This window comes from Helianthus annuus, chromosome 9 (assembly GCF_002127325.2).
Source record: "Helianthus annuus cultivar XRQ/B chromosome 9, HanXRQr2.0-SUNRISE, whole genome shotgun sequence".
Taxonomy (NCBI): Eukaryota; Viridiplantae; Streptophyta; class Magnoliopsida; order Asterales; family Asteraceae; genus Helianthus; species Helianthus annuus.
The window spans coordinates 60,718,881-60,734,041 of record NC_035441.2 but is presented as its reverse complement, the minus strand read 5'-3'; the positions used below and the strand labels follow the sequence as shown (position 1 = coordinate 60,734,041).

Here is a 15,161-nt window from a genome sequence, read left to right as displayed (position 1 = left end):
AATATATATCTTTTGATTTAATATATTATAATAGTTTATTATACTTACTTTTAAAAAGATATTTTTGTTTTTCGATTTTTTTTTTTAAATCATATATTTCCTTTACCATTTTTATATATTAATAATTCTTTTTTCCTTTTTTTCACCATACTAACTTTATTTTTATAATAATATATAAATTTTGTATTTAATATATTATAATAGTTTATTATTATATTTACTTTTAATAACACATTTTTAATTTTTTTCCTTTTTTTAAAATCATATATACAACTTTTACCATTTTTATTGATAATTCTTTTTTTAAACATATATCAATTTATCAATTAATTTGATACTTCTTTAATAATTTACATTTGTAATTTTTTTCTTCAAACTTAAATACTTAGTTGTGTTTGATTTTTTCAATTAAGTTTTGTTAAAAATAAAGTTATACTAAAAATAAAATATTTATTTGTTATCATAAAACGGTACGATGATAAATTAAACCTGTCTAATGATTTGACTTTCTAAACAAGATACTTTATTTTTAAATCACTTTTATTTATATTATCATTGTTCGGTTTCGACGCAACGTACGTACGACGAAAAAAAAACTAGTTTAATATTAATAATTAATCGTTTTATTATTACACCAAGCTTAGCCTATAATCCCTGAAAAGACGCCCATGTGGAAACAATTACTCACCAAAACGAAATCTGAAACCACGGAGATGACGATGAAAGCGTATGCGATTCTAGGGTTTCTCCTCCTCCTCCTCTCAGCCTTCACCGGCCACGTATCGGCGCTCTCAGTCACCGTCAACGACGTCGAATGTGTATACGAATACGTACTCTACGAAGGCGATACGGTTTCCGGTAACTTCGTTGTCGTCGATCATGATATCTTCTGGAGCTCCGATCATCCCGGCATCGACTTTATTGTGAGTCTATCCATCTCTCTACTTCAGATCGTGTGTTTGTTGTTATATTTTTGGATTGAGTTGACCTAATTCTATAATTTTACCCAATTTTAGGGTTTTTTGATAGGATTGCCTGTTTGTGTAGGAAACTATAGATCGGTGTGGTTTTTAATTGATTTGAGGATAATTTGTTTGAAATTGAACGAATTCGTTAGATAGTTATCCGTATATTGTTGATTTGTTAGTCTAATTTGTGAATGTTTAGTTTAATTGAAGGCTTATTGTGCATATTAGGTTTTCGATTAATTGGAATTGAGTTGACCGAATTATTTGATTTTAGGGCTTGTTGGTAGGATTGGTTGGTTGTTTAGAATATGTTTTAGATCGGAGTGTTTTTTCATTGGTCTGGTTCTTTAGGTGAAGTTTTCAAGCAAATTCGTTGAAGATTTAAACGTTTTGCTGATGTGTTTCTGTAATTTGTGATTGTTTAGTTTAATTGAAGGATTTTGTGGATATTAGGTTTTAGGTTTTTGAAGCCATCTCAAACTATGATTAGATAGACCTTTTGGATTAATGAAGGCTTGTGTTGATTTTTATTATTGCCTCGATAATGATTGATTCTGTATAGGTTGTTTGAAAACTATTTTGGTCATAATCAAGGGTGCTATTAAATCGGTTTATGCATGAAGTTGTAAGGAAAAAGATGATCATGCTATTAATTTTGGCATCGACTTTATTGAGAGTCTGTCGGTCTCAGTAGACAGTAGTTCAGACTTCAGATCTTGTATATGGTTTTATGAATTTGGATTAATTGGAACCAAGTTGACCTAATTACCTAGTTTTTGGGCTTGTTGAAAGGATTGTCTATTTGTTTAGAAAAAAATGGATTTGAGTGTTTTTTTATTGATCTGCTTCGGTAGGTGAAATTTCATAGTCTGAAATTTTTGAATTTAAACGGATTCATTGAATTATTCGTTTTATCTGTTTTGTTTCTCTAATTTGTGACTGATTAGTTCGATTGAAGATTTCGTGCGTTTTAGGTTTTCGATTTTTGAAGCATAGTTATTGATAGCGCAGATAGTGTTCGCTATTGCGCGCTTCTTAGCGAAGCGCCAAGGTCTCGCAATCTGTATGTAGCGACTGAATAGCGTGATTGTAGCGGATTCCGGCTGGAAACCTGCAATTTCTGCCGGAAACTTGCTGGAAAATAGGAGAAAGAAGAGCAGGCTGCGTTTTCTTGCGTTTTAGTCCTTTTAGGGTTAAAAAACTTTATGGATTTTAACATTTAACCCCTCTTTCATTAGTTTACATTTAGTCCCTAAAAATTGTAAAAAAAGTACATAACAGTGTAAAATTAGTTTGTGTATTTTAACATTTAACCCCCTATTTTCACTAGCTTACATTTTGTCCTTGAACTTCTAAATTTATACATAAAAAGGTATAAATTTAACATTATATATGCAAAAAAAATTTACAGATAGGTATTTTTCATTTCTTAAATTTTTAACTACCTTATCGCTAAACACGAAATAGCGGGCGCTATTTCATCGCTATCGCTACGAAGCATATAGGTACCTTGTCGCTTATGTCGCTATTCGCTATCGATAACTATGTTTTGAAGTTGTACTAAATAAATGTTAGATTGACAGACCCTTTTGGATTTTGATGTAAGCTCATACCGATCATTATTATCTCCTCAATAGCGATCTTATTCTGTATAGGCTGTTTGAAAACGATATTGTTTATAATCAAGGGTGCTTTAAAATCGGTTTATGCTTGAAGTTGTAGGAAAAAGATAACCATAGTGATGATTCTTGTTTGGCACAGTTTAGTGTGCACTTTGTTTATATTGAGTTTTGCATTTATTTCAGGTGTCTTCTCCGGGAGGGAATGTAGTGCAAACAATGAAAGGAACATCTGGTGAAAAATTCGAGTTTAAGGCTCCACGAAGTGGAATGTACCAGTTTTGTTTTCACAATCCTTACTCGACGCCGGAGACAGTCTCGTTCTACATACATGTCGGTCATATTCCCAACGAGCATGACCTAGCAAAAGATGGTTTGTTGAGTCTTTCTTTTTGAGTACAACCTGCTTTAATTTCTTGCAACTAAGTTCTTGATTAGGGGCGGTCATCGGGTTGAAACTAATAGAACCGAAATTGGGTTGGTTCTATACAGAACCTTGAAGTGGAATTGAAACTTGGAGTTTTCTAACTTTAAACCATGCTCTCTGACTTTGAAATTAATTATTTTTGATGACTGATCCAGTTTTAAACCAATACCAAACTGAACTAGAACCACTTTTTGGACCATCTTAGTACTAAGAACCAAACCGTAAACCGGTTTCTAAAAAACTCTATGACCGAGGATTAGGGTTGCAAATGACCGAGGATTAGGGTTGCAAATGACCGAGGATTAGGGTTGCAAACGAATTGAACGTTCAGCGAATCATTTTGTGGGAAGTTCGTTTGTGTTCCTTCGTTTAATAATTGAACGAACACAAACAAAAAATTTCGTTTGTTTACTTAAATGAACGAACTTAACGAACGAACATGAACACAGGTCGCGTTCGTTCATTTATGTTCGTGAACGTCCGGTAACGTGTTCGTTTATGTTCGTTTATTTGTAAATTTTATACTTTATTTAAATACTTCAAAATTCTTGGAAATAATATATTTAATAAGTATCAGTGTATTATATGTTACGTTCATTAACTCTTGTTTGTGTTCGTTTGTTTTCATTTGTGTCCAAGAATATTAGTTTGTATTCTTTTGTGTTCATGAATGTTCGTTGCCTAAAATTAGCAAACGGACACGAACACGTTTATTTCCTTAATGAACAAACGCGAACAGAAAATCTTGTTTGGTAAGTGTTTATGAACACATATATTTGCTTAACAAACGAAGATGAACAAAGTCTTGTTCATGTTCGTTTGGTTCATTTGCAGCCATACCGAGGATAGAACAGAATGTTGCCAATTCCTGTTTGATTCTACTATTTTGTTTGTTTGGACTGTTTTTTGCATACCCTTATTCCTGATCGAGCTATCATTCATCATTGTTTTGTAAAGCTGCATGTTGTATCAAAATAACATCATTTATATGTTTGTATTTTTATTTTTTTATTTTTTGCGTAGAATGCTTATTTGTAGATGGGAGAATTGTATGTTTTATATTTTTAATTCTTTTTTGTTCATTTCAGAGCATTTGGACCCCGTCAATGTGAAAATAGCTGAATTGAGGGAGGCATTGGAATCTGTTACTGCTGAACAAAAATACTTGAAAGCACGTGATGCTCGACATCGCCATAGTAAGCTTCGTTAATAAACATTGTCATAATTCAAACTCGTCTTTGCAATTTCCGTAAGTTTGATTAATGTTGGTTGCTTGTGCAGCAAATGAGAGCACACATAAACGGGTAATCTTGTACACAATTGCGGAATACATTTTGCTGGCAGTTGCAAGCGGATTGCAAGTGGTTTACATACGCAGACTGTTTAGCAAGTCAGTCGCATACAACCGGGTGTGAGGTAACACCCACTCTGGCTCCATATCGTTCTTATAGATTAGAACTCGGGAACATGTTCTAACATTTTATGTTGGTTCATTGTGATGTCATTTAGAGATTTTTAGTGTTGCAACTTATTTAAAGATTTGAGTTTTCAGTTGTACTTGTATTTTGCACTATAAGTTATTTAAAAGAAAGGTTAAAAATTGGACAACTGTGGGTCAACCTAACGTGCTTTGATAATAAGTCAACTATAAATGACATGTTTTGATTATGGTTCAGTTGAGTGTTAAAAAAAGTCAACTATGATTTTCTAATTATAATTACAAAAATAATAATAGAGATGAGTAAAAGTAAAATCTATCTTCATTGGGTCGTGGAATCCCTTGATATTGCACGTACAACCATGGGCGAAGCTTTTAAGGGGCGGGAGGGGGCAGCTGACCCCCCGAACCTTTCGCTAAGTAGTGGAGGGTATGTAGTTTTCGTATAGAAAATTTTGGGTATATACGTTTTCGACCCCCTGGTTTTACAGAAATTTTTAGGTCCGGTGACTTCCGCCCCCCGGTCGGAAATCTCAAGCTTCGCCACTGAACGACAAGTCGACAACAACTTCCTCATCAACATGAATTGTCTTTATCATCGGCAAGCTGCTTGTTTGCAACAATTTGCTCTTCTTTGGTAGTTGATATCATCTCAGTGGAAAGTTACTCATTACCTCTTTTTAGTATTAATTATTATTATTGCGTCTTCTTGGATGGTTGACCTCTCATTAGCACCCAGTTACCATCGGTAGTAACCTGTGTTTTCATCGCTTAGTCTTAATCGTCATCGTGAGCTTTAACTTTGCTGTTAGCAGCAATTTGTTATTTAGTAACAACTTGTCACTTTTCAGTACCAAATCCAAGCCATCAATGGCTAGCCTTTCGTTTTTTTAGACGGCAAGCGGCTAGAAAGCCAAGTTTACCTAATACAGGTTTACGCCATACATACAATTTATCAGTAACACTAAACTTACCCCAAGTGGTCCGTTCTAACCTCTTAATGATTTCATTAAGAGACTACCTTTGAATGGACAACCTTTGAATCGGTCAACAAGTCTCTTAATGGGTAAGTTTCAAAATGATGTTGAATGAGACTACCTTTGAACTACCTTAGCTCTTTCTCCCTTAACCTGTGTTCGTAACCCTTAGCCAGAACCACAGCACCCGCCACCACCACCAGTTTCTTTATGAGCTAAGCCACACCAACTACCGCTACACCTCCATCCGCCGTGATGATGGAATCAACTCTACCCGCGAACCAGAATATCGCAGAAGCCACCGTCACAACCGCTAGTACTTGGCGTCGCGAACAACCACTGCACAACCACTGTTTTTCTGTTTCAAAATCAGCAGCCATACACAACTAAACAACCGCCGCTGCCATATCTAATGGCTCAAAACTGATTTGTCAATGTGGTAACATTTTAAACTTAATCCAAAACCTAAAACCCCTAATTCAAAATCTGTATTATGAGAACAGTTGGGAGGTGCTCTAATTTTTAGGGTTAAGCTGGGGAAGAAGACTCATTTGCGGTTGTATAAAACTAGTTGTAGACATTTAGTTAGAGGGGTAAAATAGTCATTTCCCCATTTTAAAGTTATAGTCTTTCTATCGTTTTACTTTTTTTAGTAAAAGTATGGTAATGTTTTGTTTTAATTGGTTGACTCCATGTACTTTTTTTTTGAGATCGTATTATGAGTAGTATGTATAAGAAACCGAAACACAAACTTACATGTTATGAGAGAGATATATTCGGCTTAGTGCCCCGCAACGCGGGTGGAGCAAAAAACTAATTTAACACAAACACAAATGTAAGCAAACAAAAACATCAAATGGTTCATGGGTTTTGTCCTTCGTGTTAAAACCATCTACAACGGATGAGCTTGGTATCACCCGGTACTGAAAATCCAAAAAAATCGGTACTGATACTGGTACCGAAAATAGCCGGTGCAGTACGTTCGGTACCGGTATTTGAAGGTAAAAACCGATACAAAAAACGTTAAATGTCGATACCAAATCGGTACGAAAATATTTCGGTTCAGGAAATTTCGTACGGTTCCAAACTAATACCCGGTACCATTTGCTCATCCTGTATGACACATCTTCAACTTGTTCCTTATTATTATTATTGTTGGTGTTTACCTTTTTTTTGTAATAAGTTATTATTGTTTGATTTTTTTTAATAAGTAGTAATTAATAATTCTTAGGTATTTGTTTTTGTTTTTATTTTTATTTTTATTTTGTATTAGTAGTATTTTATTTAGTAATCAATTCGGTATAGGTTTGGTGAAGTGGCGGCACATGAGGATGCCCACCAAGATTCTATGTTGGACATGTGTAAGTCTATTACTAACACATAATACTTTCCAACATTTCCACCACCCACCATAACCAATTAGAAAATAACTAACATCTTATATTTCTTCATTCTTACTCCATAACTGTGCACACACATTCATCATCCATTTTCAAAAAGTTTTAACTAGTTCTTGAGAATTAAAGCTATTTCCAAGTTTCATTAAAGATTTAAAGGACAATCCATGGAGTTTTTAAGAAGATGCAAGCTTCTAAACACAAAAACCATCATCGAAAACTCATTCATAATCTTGAAAGGTATAAAATTTATTTTTAAAATTATGTTCTTTCATTTTAATGATGATGATGATGACAAGTTTCTCAAATACTTGAATTTCTTCACAAACTTGAATATACTAAACAAGAAAATGGTTTTAATCAAATAAAAAGTCGTGATATGTGTGGTATGTATACATGGCCAAATGTATGTATGTATAGTGTTTGTATTTTAATTTTTGTTTGCAATAATACTTGCAAAATGTTTGTTTGAATGAACAAGATCATGTGCAAATGTGATAGAGGTATAAAGGAATGAATGAGTCTTGATTTATGATTTGAAATAATATTAGTATATGTTCATGTATATGACCGAAAGTATACTAGTCATGTTGGTGATTTTTAAGTTGTTGCATGTTCTTGAATGATAGTTAAGATGCATGTGTTTGATGATTTGTGTATGATGATTTGATGATTGAACAAGAAATGAGATATAAATGTGTCAAATGTTATATTCAATGAAAGAATAAAATTGATTAATCTTGTATGATGATTTTGAAGTAAATGTGTATAAAGTGCTTGTACATAGACTTGTAGGATGATTTAAAAGGGTAGTTGCACGGTACCCTTGACCGCGGAAGGGATCTCCCTTCCCAGTTCACCACCCGACAAGGATCCCTGGCGGCAAATACCCATAGCCATCAAAGAGGGGTAAGAAACATGTTTCGAACCCGAGACCTCGAGTGTCCTCGGTCCGGCTTTAAAGCGGGTGTCGGTGGCCACCAAAGTGGCACTAATGGGAATTGAACTTGGATCTCCATTGGAGAACCCAAGTCACTCCACCACTAGGCCATGATTTAATGATCATCATAAAATGGAACCGTTGTGATATGATAATTATTCATTCAAATAAGTAGATAAACATGTAAAATAAAGCTTACATAAATTATGTTATAATTTGGTAGCTTTGCATGTTTTACTTACGGTTTGAAAAGTAGTAAATCGGGTGAAGTTTGCATGATTTTTGTGCTATTCATGAGACCTGCATATACATGAGTAAAATTATTGTTTTGATCAGTAGATAACATGTGTTATATTAAAATATCAAGTCATGATGATTTGGGATGGTTACGATAAAATTCGGTACGAAACTATGCGTTAAAAACGGTTAAAATCGGCTTTTTAAGTGATTTTTATAAAACTGTTTTAAATCTGATTACAAACTGATGTTTTAAAATAAATATAAGTATTTTAACTTATATTAAATATTTTTGGTGTTTGGTTAGTCATACGTGACTTCCGACGCCCAAAACGCTACCGAAACGGTAAAATACGCATATTTCAACGTAGGCGGAAACAGGATGTTCAAGAGTGAACTTTGTGTGTTATAGTTTGATATGTGAATACGAGCATGTGTAATGTGATTTACTAAGTGATTTCATGATGATATGAAAAGATGCTATGTTTAGACGTTTGTGCGGCAGAAACGGTAAATTAGATCAGAAATCGCATTTTGTGTGAAAATTTGTGATAAACATGAGAAATATGGTTGAAGTAGCTTGATGAGTTATTTGATATATATTAAATGTTTAAGTATGATATATATGTGTGATATAACGTAATAAGTGAATTACGATATATATATATATATATATATATATATATATATATATAAATACTAAATAGGTCCATACTTATGCATGTATATTATGAAGCGCAACTCGTAGATATATATTGTAAATAAGTAGACATAATAAAGAGTCACTAACAAAATCGTTCAAATCGCGAAAATCGCGAAAATCTTAATATGTATATGTATATGAATATACACACATATATATAAATGCCAACATAATCAAAATAAAGACTTTTCGAGAAAATCTCAAAGTTATGTAAAAATTCTAAGTATCGGAGAAATTTAGTTATTTGTAGATTAATTGGTTATTGAATCGTTCTTACTTAATTTTGGACGAATAAACCAATTTGAGGGATTGCGATAATATAAAACGCACCAAAAGGTGAGTGTCACTAAACCCCTTTTTTTACTGTTTTGTGAATTATTTTCGGGGTGAAGAACTCGTCTTTAAAAAGAATGAATATATGTTTTCGTATAAAACATGATTTCAGTTACATGTATTTTAGTGAGAATTCACTAAAACGCCATTTTACTATCATACATAATGTTTTCAGAGAAAAAACATGTCGTTAATTGAAAAGTATATGTTTTTATAAAAATATATGCTTTTAAATTACATAAAAATGTAATTTCATCGAGAATACGATTTTTATAGTATCATAGTATGTTTTATGAACTCAAGAAGATGTATAACTTAAACTGTTTTCAAGAAAAACGAGTTTTAAAGTATCATACAGATTTCGGGGAGAAACGGGATTTGATTGATGATGTGTGAAAATGTTTATATTAAATTCGAACAAGTTTTAAAATGAAATCGCAAACTAAACCACACACAATCGGCAAGTGCACCGGTCGCAGTGTAGTGTAGATGGCAAGACCGGATATCAATCCGTGGACACTATATGCAAACTTTAGATAATGAACCGTTGTCGAATACAAAGTCAATTTTAATTTGATTTTGATGTTTAACTAATAACCTAATTAATTAAGAAAAATGATGAACAAGTGTAACAACTCTCACCAAAACTATTATTTCTTATTATATTTTGTCCAATAGGAAACCCTAATTGAGACCCCCAAGTGATACTGCATGACCCCTAAAATTTTCAGAACAATCGATACTGCATGACCCCTAAAATTTTCAGAACAATCGGAATCAGGATCAGGGCCCCTAAAACTCGGGGGGAGGGGGGGTATTTCCTAGTTAGTATTATCCAAACAGTTCTCGACAGGAATCGAATTTTAACGAACCGTCGACTCACCCAAGCTACTGAGACACGTGGCTACCCTATGCTAAAAGTGACCTCTCGCGCCACGCGAGAGCCTCTCGTGACACGCGAGCGCGCCGTTTTTCCAGTATAAATATAGGAGTTTGGCACTTGAATTTGGGCGTTGGTTCGACGTTAAAATTCGATTCGTACACCGAGATATCGTCTGATTACTATAAAAACACACACAATCACGAAATTCTGCCACGATAACAGGGTAATAACTCGATCACTGCTACGATTCAATGTCCGATCGATTGAAACTATCCGATGGATGTTTAAGTGCTGCTCAAACTCGGGTTATACTTTGTCATTCGTCGTGAAATCGATGGATGTTTAAGTATCGCACTTTGTCATTCATTGTGAAGGTTTTGATCTCGTGAGTTGTCGTAAAAGTTGGATTAAAGTTACTAACCTAGTTTTCGTGTGCATTGTTATTTAAATTAGGTTACAAGACTTATCAGTAGGCTAGACTCTGCCCGACTAAACTTGCAATGTGAGTCATTCTCTTTTTACCAAAGTGATTTATAAAACCCTATATGTTTTCCAGTTATAATTACATGGATTAAGTCTTTGTAATCTTTAATTACTGCTGGTATGTGGGGTTTTGTATACATTACTTGATACCCGTCACCATTGGACGACGAGTTAGCCAATGGGTGATCTGACCATAGTCACAGATACAGTCGAGTGACAAATACCGATTTGGGTTAATTGGTTGATATATAAACATTGTAATCGCTCTTAATACTGTAATTGATAACACTATTTTCCAGTTATAGTTTACAGTGATTAAGTCTTTGCAAATCCTATTATAAGATAGGGGCAAATGTAAAAACTCTTAATGCTGTGAATTATAACAAATATGTTTTGTACAAAAATGAATGAACTCACCAGTATTTCCTGCTGACCAAAATCTTTTTAAAACGCGTTTCAGGTAATTATAGTAGATTGGAACAAGAGTGATGATACGACACCGAAAGGCTTAAAGAAGTGGCTTATTTTATCAATTAAACTAAATCAAGAAATGTTGTCATGCTAAAGCTACCTTTGTAAAACATGGGTTTACCCCATCTGTTTAATAAATAAAATCCGGTGTTTCAAAACTCTGATATTTTTCCTAACTCATGATTCTGATGAACGTTTCCGCTGCAACGTTTTTAAAATAACCACCGGTACCACCTGGCTGGTTCGCGGCGTCCGATTCAGTCCAGGGTGGGGTCGGGGGTCGTGACAGAAGGTGGTATCAGAGCCAATGAGTTAAGCCAATAGGTGTTATGATAATAATACCCAAGGTTGACCAAAAGAGTTAGGAAATTGCTATTAACTGATAGCACACTTGATAGTATTTAGACTTGAGCCTAAGAAAACTTGCCTTAGTATAAGCTTCGAGATAAGCTAAGTACTTGTGTAAATAAAGTGTGATGGGTTTTGGTATGCCGTGAGGATGATAACTAGAACGTTGCAAGTATGGTAAATAAGCAATAACACTTGGCCACTGTTATTTCTTATTTATTGATACTACTTTGTTCTAGAATATGATTCGTCATGTGAATACTAATTTCCTTATTCTTAGTTAAAAGTCATAATGCACTTTCCAAATCATGATTTAAGAAAGATCTATTTATGGGAAATACAAATTTCTTCTCCGGCAAGACTGGGTATGGTGTGGCAGACTCTCCAGCTTTTTCGGATATAATGAGATTACCTCTCTGGCGAGAACCGGGTAAGACGGGGTATATGATATGTTAAACGAGTGACAAGAATTCCCTAAATAATATTATGACATGATGTCTGACTTAGAGACATGAATCTATTAAATACATTGACCTTATGAATGGTATGTATATTACAGTATGTGAAATGTGTAATTATATAGATATGTATATCTATAAGGAAATTCAAAAACCATAAGGATTGACAATTTAGCACAAGCATATGTGTCACTAATAATTATAGATTTCTTTATCAGGAATCTCTCGTATACATCTATAATTCCGATATCAAACATTATTTCGTTTGATCATCTATCTTGTAACTCGTGAGACAATATAAACGATGGAAACCCTTTTAGTTGGGACGCCGTCGAAAGTATAAACATTCCCTATGTGTTACCTTAGATTATTAACACAATAGGAAATCTGTAACTAAAAGTCATGCTAGGCACGAGACGTCTAAAAACCCACGCTAATGAAGGGCACTTCTACTTTCTTTAAAAAAAACTCTTGTGAAGATAAGAGTGACCACGACTAGGTGCAACTACTAAGACTCTCTTCACCTATAATCCTACTAAGACTACCAGTGACAAAGAAACTATTACGACAATACACGGGTTGCAAGGGACAAATATTGTCCAAACCATTAAGAAAAATAATGTATGCTTCAAGATATAGACATTTAGAAAGTGAGACCCGAGCTTCGAAACACATGATCAAGACACATGCAATGAAATGGAAAGAATGAACAGAACTGACAGAAAGGAAATTCCGTCTACTTCATAAAAAGGAACGAATGGAAACGGTGATTCTTGAAGGGATTGCTTAATTAGGTAGAGAGTTGCGAAGCCAAACGAAGAAGTGACCACAAGGAGACAAGACAGACCAACCGAACAAGTTCGTCTCTGTGAGGAAAGCTACAAGTTACAGTCATGCCCTTTGGGTTAACAAATGCTCTTGCAGCATTATAGACATGATGAATAGGATTTGTAAACCATACTTGGATAAGTTTGTAATTGTCTTCATCAACGATATACTCAATTATTCCAAAAATCAGGAAGAGCATTGTAAGCACCTACAAGCACTCTTAACTTTGTTAAGAAAAGCTCTATACCAAATTATCGAAGTATGAATTTTGGCTACAAGAAGGGCAATTTATAAGGCAGATGGTAAATCACGAAGGTATTCACGTAGATCCCTCCAAAATAGAAGCAATCACCAAATGGAAGGCCCCACAATCAGTTATGGAAATTAGGAGTTTTCTAGGGTTAGTGGATACTATAGATGGTTTATTAAAGATTTTTCTAAGATAGTTGTGCCATTAACTAAGCTAACTTGTAAATCAATTAAGTTTGAATGGGAACCTAGGCATGAAGAAGCTTTTAAGATTTTAAAACAAAGGTTAACAAACACCCTAATTCTTACCTTACCAGAAGGAACAGAAAGTTTTGAAGTTTACTGTGATGCTTCTAAGCTTAGGATATGTGCTAATGCAACGCAAAAAGGTAATTGTGTTTGCTTCAAGGCAATTGAAAAAGCACGAGGAAAACTATACGACACATGACATAGAATTAGGATCGATAATTTTTGCCCTTAAGATTTAGAGACACTATCTGTATGGAAGCAAGTTTACTGTTTATACAGATCATAAAAGTTTAAATGACATATTTGGGCAAAAAGAATTAAATAGGAGGAAAAGAAGATGGATGGAAATTCTAAGTGACTACGACTGTGATATCCAATATCACGAAGGAAAAACAAACGTAATTGCAGATGCCTTAAGTCGTAAGTATCATGAGAAACAACGACGAGTTCGTGCTCTTAGATTAAATCTACAGTTAGACTTAATGGAACAATTGAAGAATATTAAAAAAAAAACAGCAATCAAGGACGATGCTGAAGGAATGAAAGGAAGATTAAAGGAATTAGAACAAGGAAGTGATGAAATTTGGAGATTCCATAAGAAAAGGATTTGGGTACCTAAGCAAGGATAATTAAGAAATAAGATTTTAGAGGAAGCCCATAAATCTAGGTATACCATACACCCGGGAAACAATAAGATGTACCAAGATTTAAGAAATAACTTCTGGTGGATAGGAATGAAAAAGGACATAGCTAGGTATGTTTCCAAGTGTCTTGTTCACAAGTTAAGGCAGAACACCAGATACCTCCAGGTCTACTTCAACAATTAGAAATGCGTGTTTGGAAATGGGAGCTCATAACAATGGAGTTTGTTACAAAGTTGCCCAAAACCAGAAAAGGTAATGATGCTATTTGGGTAATTGTGGACCGATTAACCAAATCAGCTCATTTTCTACCCATGAAAGAAACCTTTAGTATGGAAAGGTTAGCCAAGTTGTACGTGGACGAAGTAGTATCCTTACATGGAGTTCCACTCTCCATTGTAATCGGATAGAGATAGTTGTTTTACTTCCCACTTCTGGACAAGTTTCCAGGAAGCAATGGGAACCCGACTAAATTTAAGTACTGCATATGATCCTCCAACAGACGGACAAAGTGAGAGGATGATACAAACCCTGGAAGACATGCTCCGAGCATGTGTAATAGATTTTGGTGGAAACTGAGATGATCACCTACCTTTAATCAAATTCTCCTATAACAATAGTTATCATGCAAGCATCAAAGCTGCCCCATTTGAAGCACTGTATGGACGAAAGTGCAGAACTCCAGTTTGCTGGGCAAAAATAGGAGAAAGTCAATTATCAGAAAACTACCGAAAGACTGAAGACGGCTCGAGATCGTCAGAAGAGTTATGCAGACGATCGATGCAAGCCGCTAGAATTTCAAGTGGGAGACAAGATACTCTTGAAAGTTTCTCCTTGGAAAGGAGTAGTTTGGTTCGGTAACCAGGGAAAGCTAAGTCCAAGGTACGTAGGACCATTCCCAATAATCCAGCGAATAGGACCAGTCGCCTATCGTTTACAACTACTAGAAGAGCTAGCCGGGGTACATGATGTATTTCATGTATCCAACCTCAAGAAATGTCTATCTGACGAATCCCTGGTAGTACCTCTTCAAGATGTAGAGAAAAATGAGAAATTAAAATTTGTTGAGAAACCACTGCAGATAGAAGACATAAAGGTCAAATTTCTCAAGCACAAACGACTGGTGCTGGTCAAATAGAATTCAAAGAGAGGACCGGAATACACTTGGGAACTGGAATCGGAAATGAAGCAAAAATATCCCTACTTGTTCCAGTAAATCTCGAGGGCGAGATTTTTATTAAGGTGGGAAGGATGTAACAACTCTCACCAAAACTATTATTTCTTATTATATTTTGTCCAATAGGAAACCCTAATTGAGACCCCCAAGTGATACTGCATGACCCCTAAAATTTTCAGAATAATCGGAATCAGGATCAGGCCCCAAAAACTCAGGGGGGTATTTCCTAGTTAGTATTATCCAAACAGTTTTCAATAGAAATCGAATTTTAACGAACCGTCGATTCACCCAAGCTACTGAGACACGTGGCTACCCTATGCTAAAAGTGACCTCTC

The 15,161-nt window shown here is 34.7% G+C and overlaps 1 protein-coding gene across 1 annotated transcript; it reads left to right on the top strand.

Moving 5' to 3' along the window:
* The first annotated feature begins 631 nt into the window (after positions 1 to 631).
* LOC110877745 (transmembrane emp24 domain-containing protein p24beta3) lies at positions 632 to 4,622 on the top strand. Its single transcript, XM_022125942.2, has 4 exons — positions 632 to 923; positions 2,774 to 2,960; positions 4,103 to 4,210; positions 4,296 to 4,622. The coding sequence occupies exons 1-4, from the start codon at positions 669 to 671 to the stop codon at positions 4,427 to 4,429; spliced, it is 684 nt and encodes a 227-aa protein (XP_021981634.1). The 5' UTR covers positions 632 to 668; the 3' UTR covers positions 4,430 to 4,622.
* The last annotated feature ends 10,539 nt before the right edge of the window (positions 4,623 to 15,161 follow it).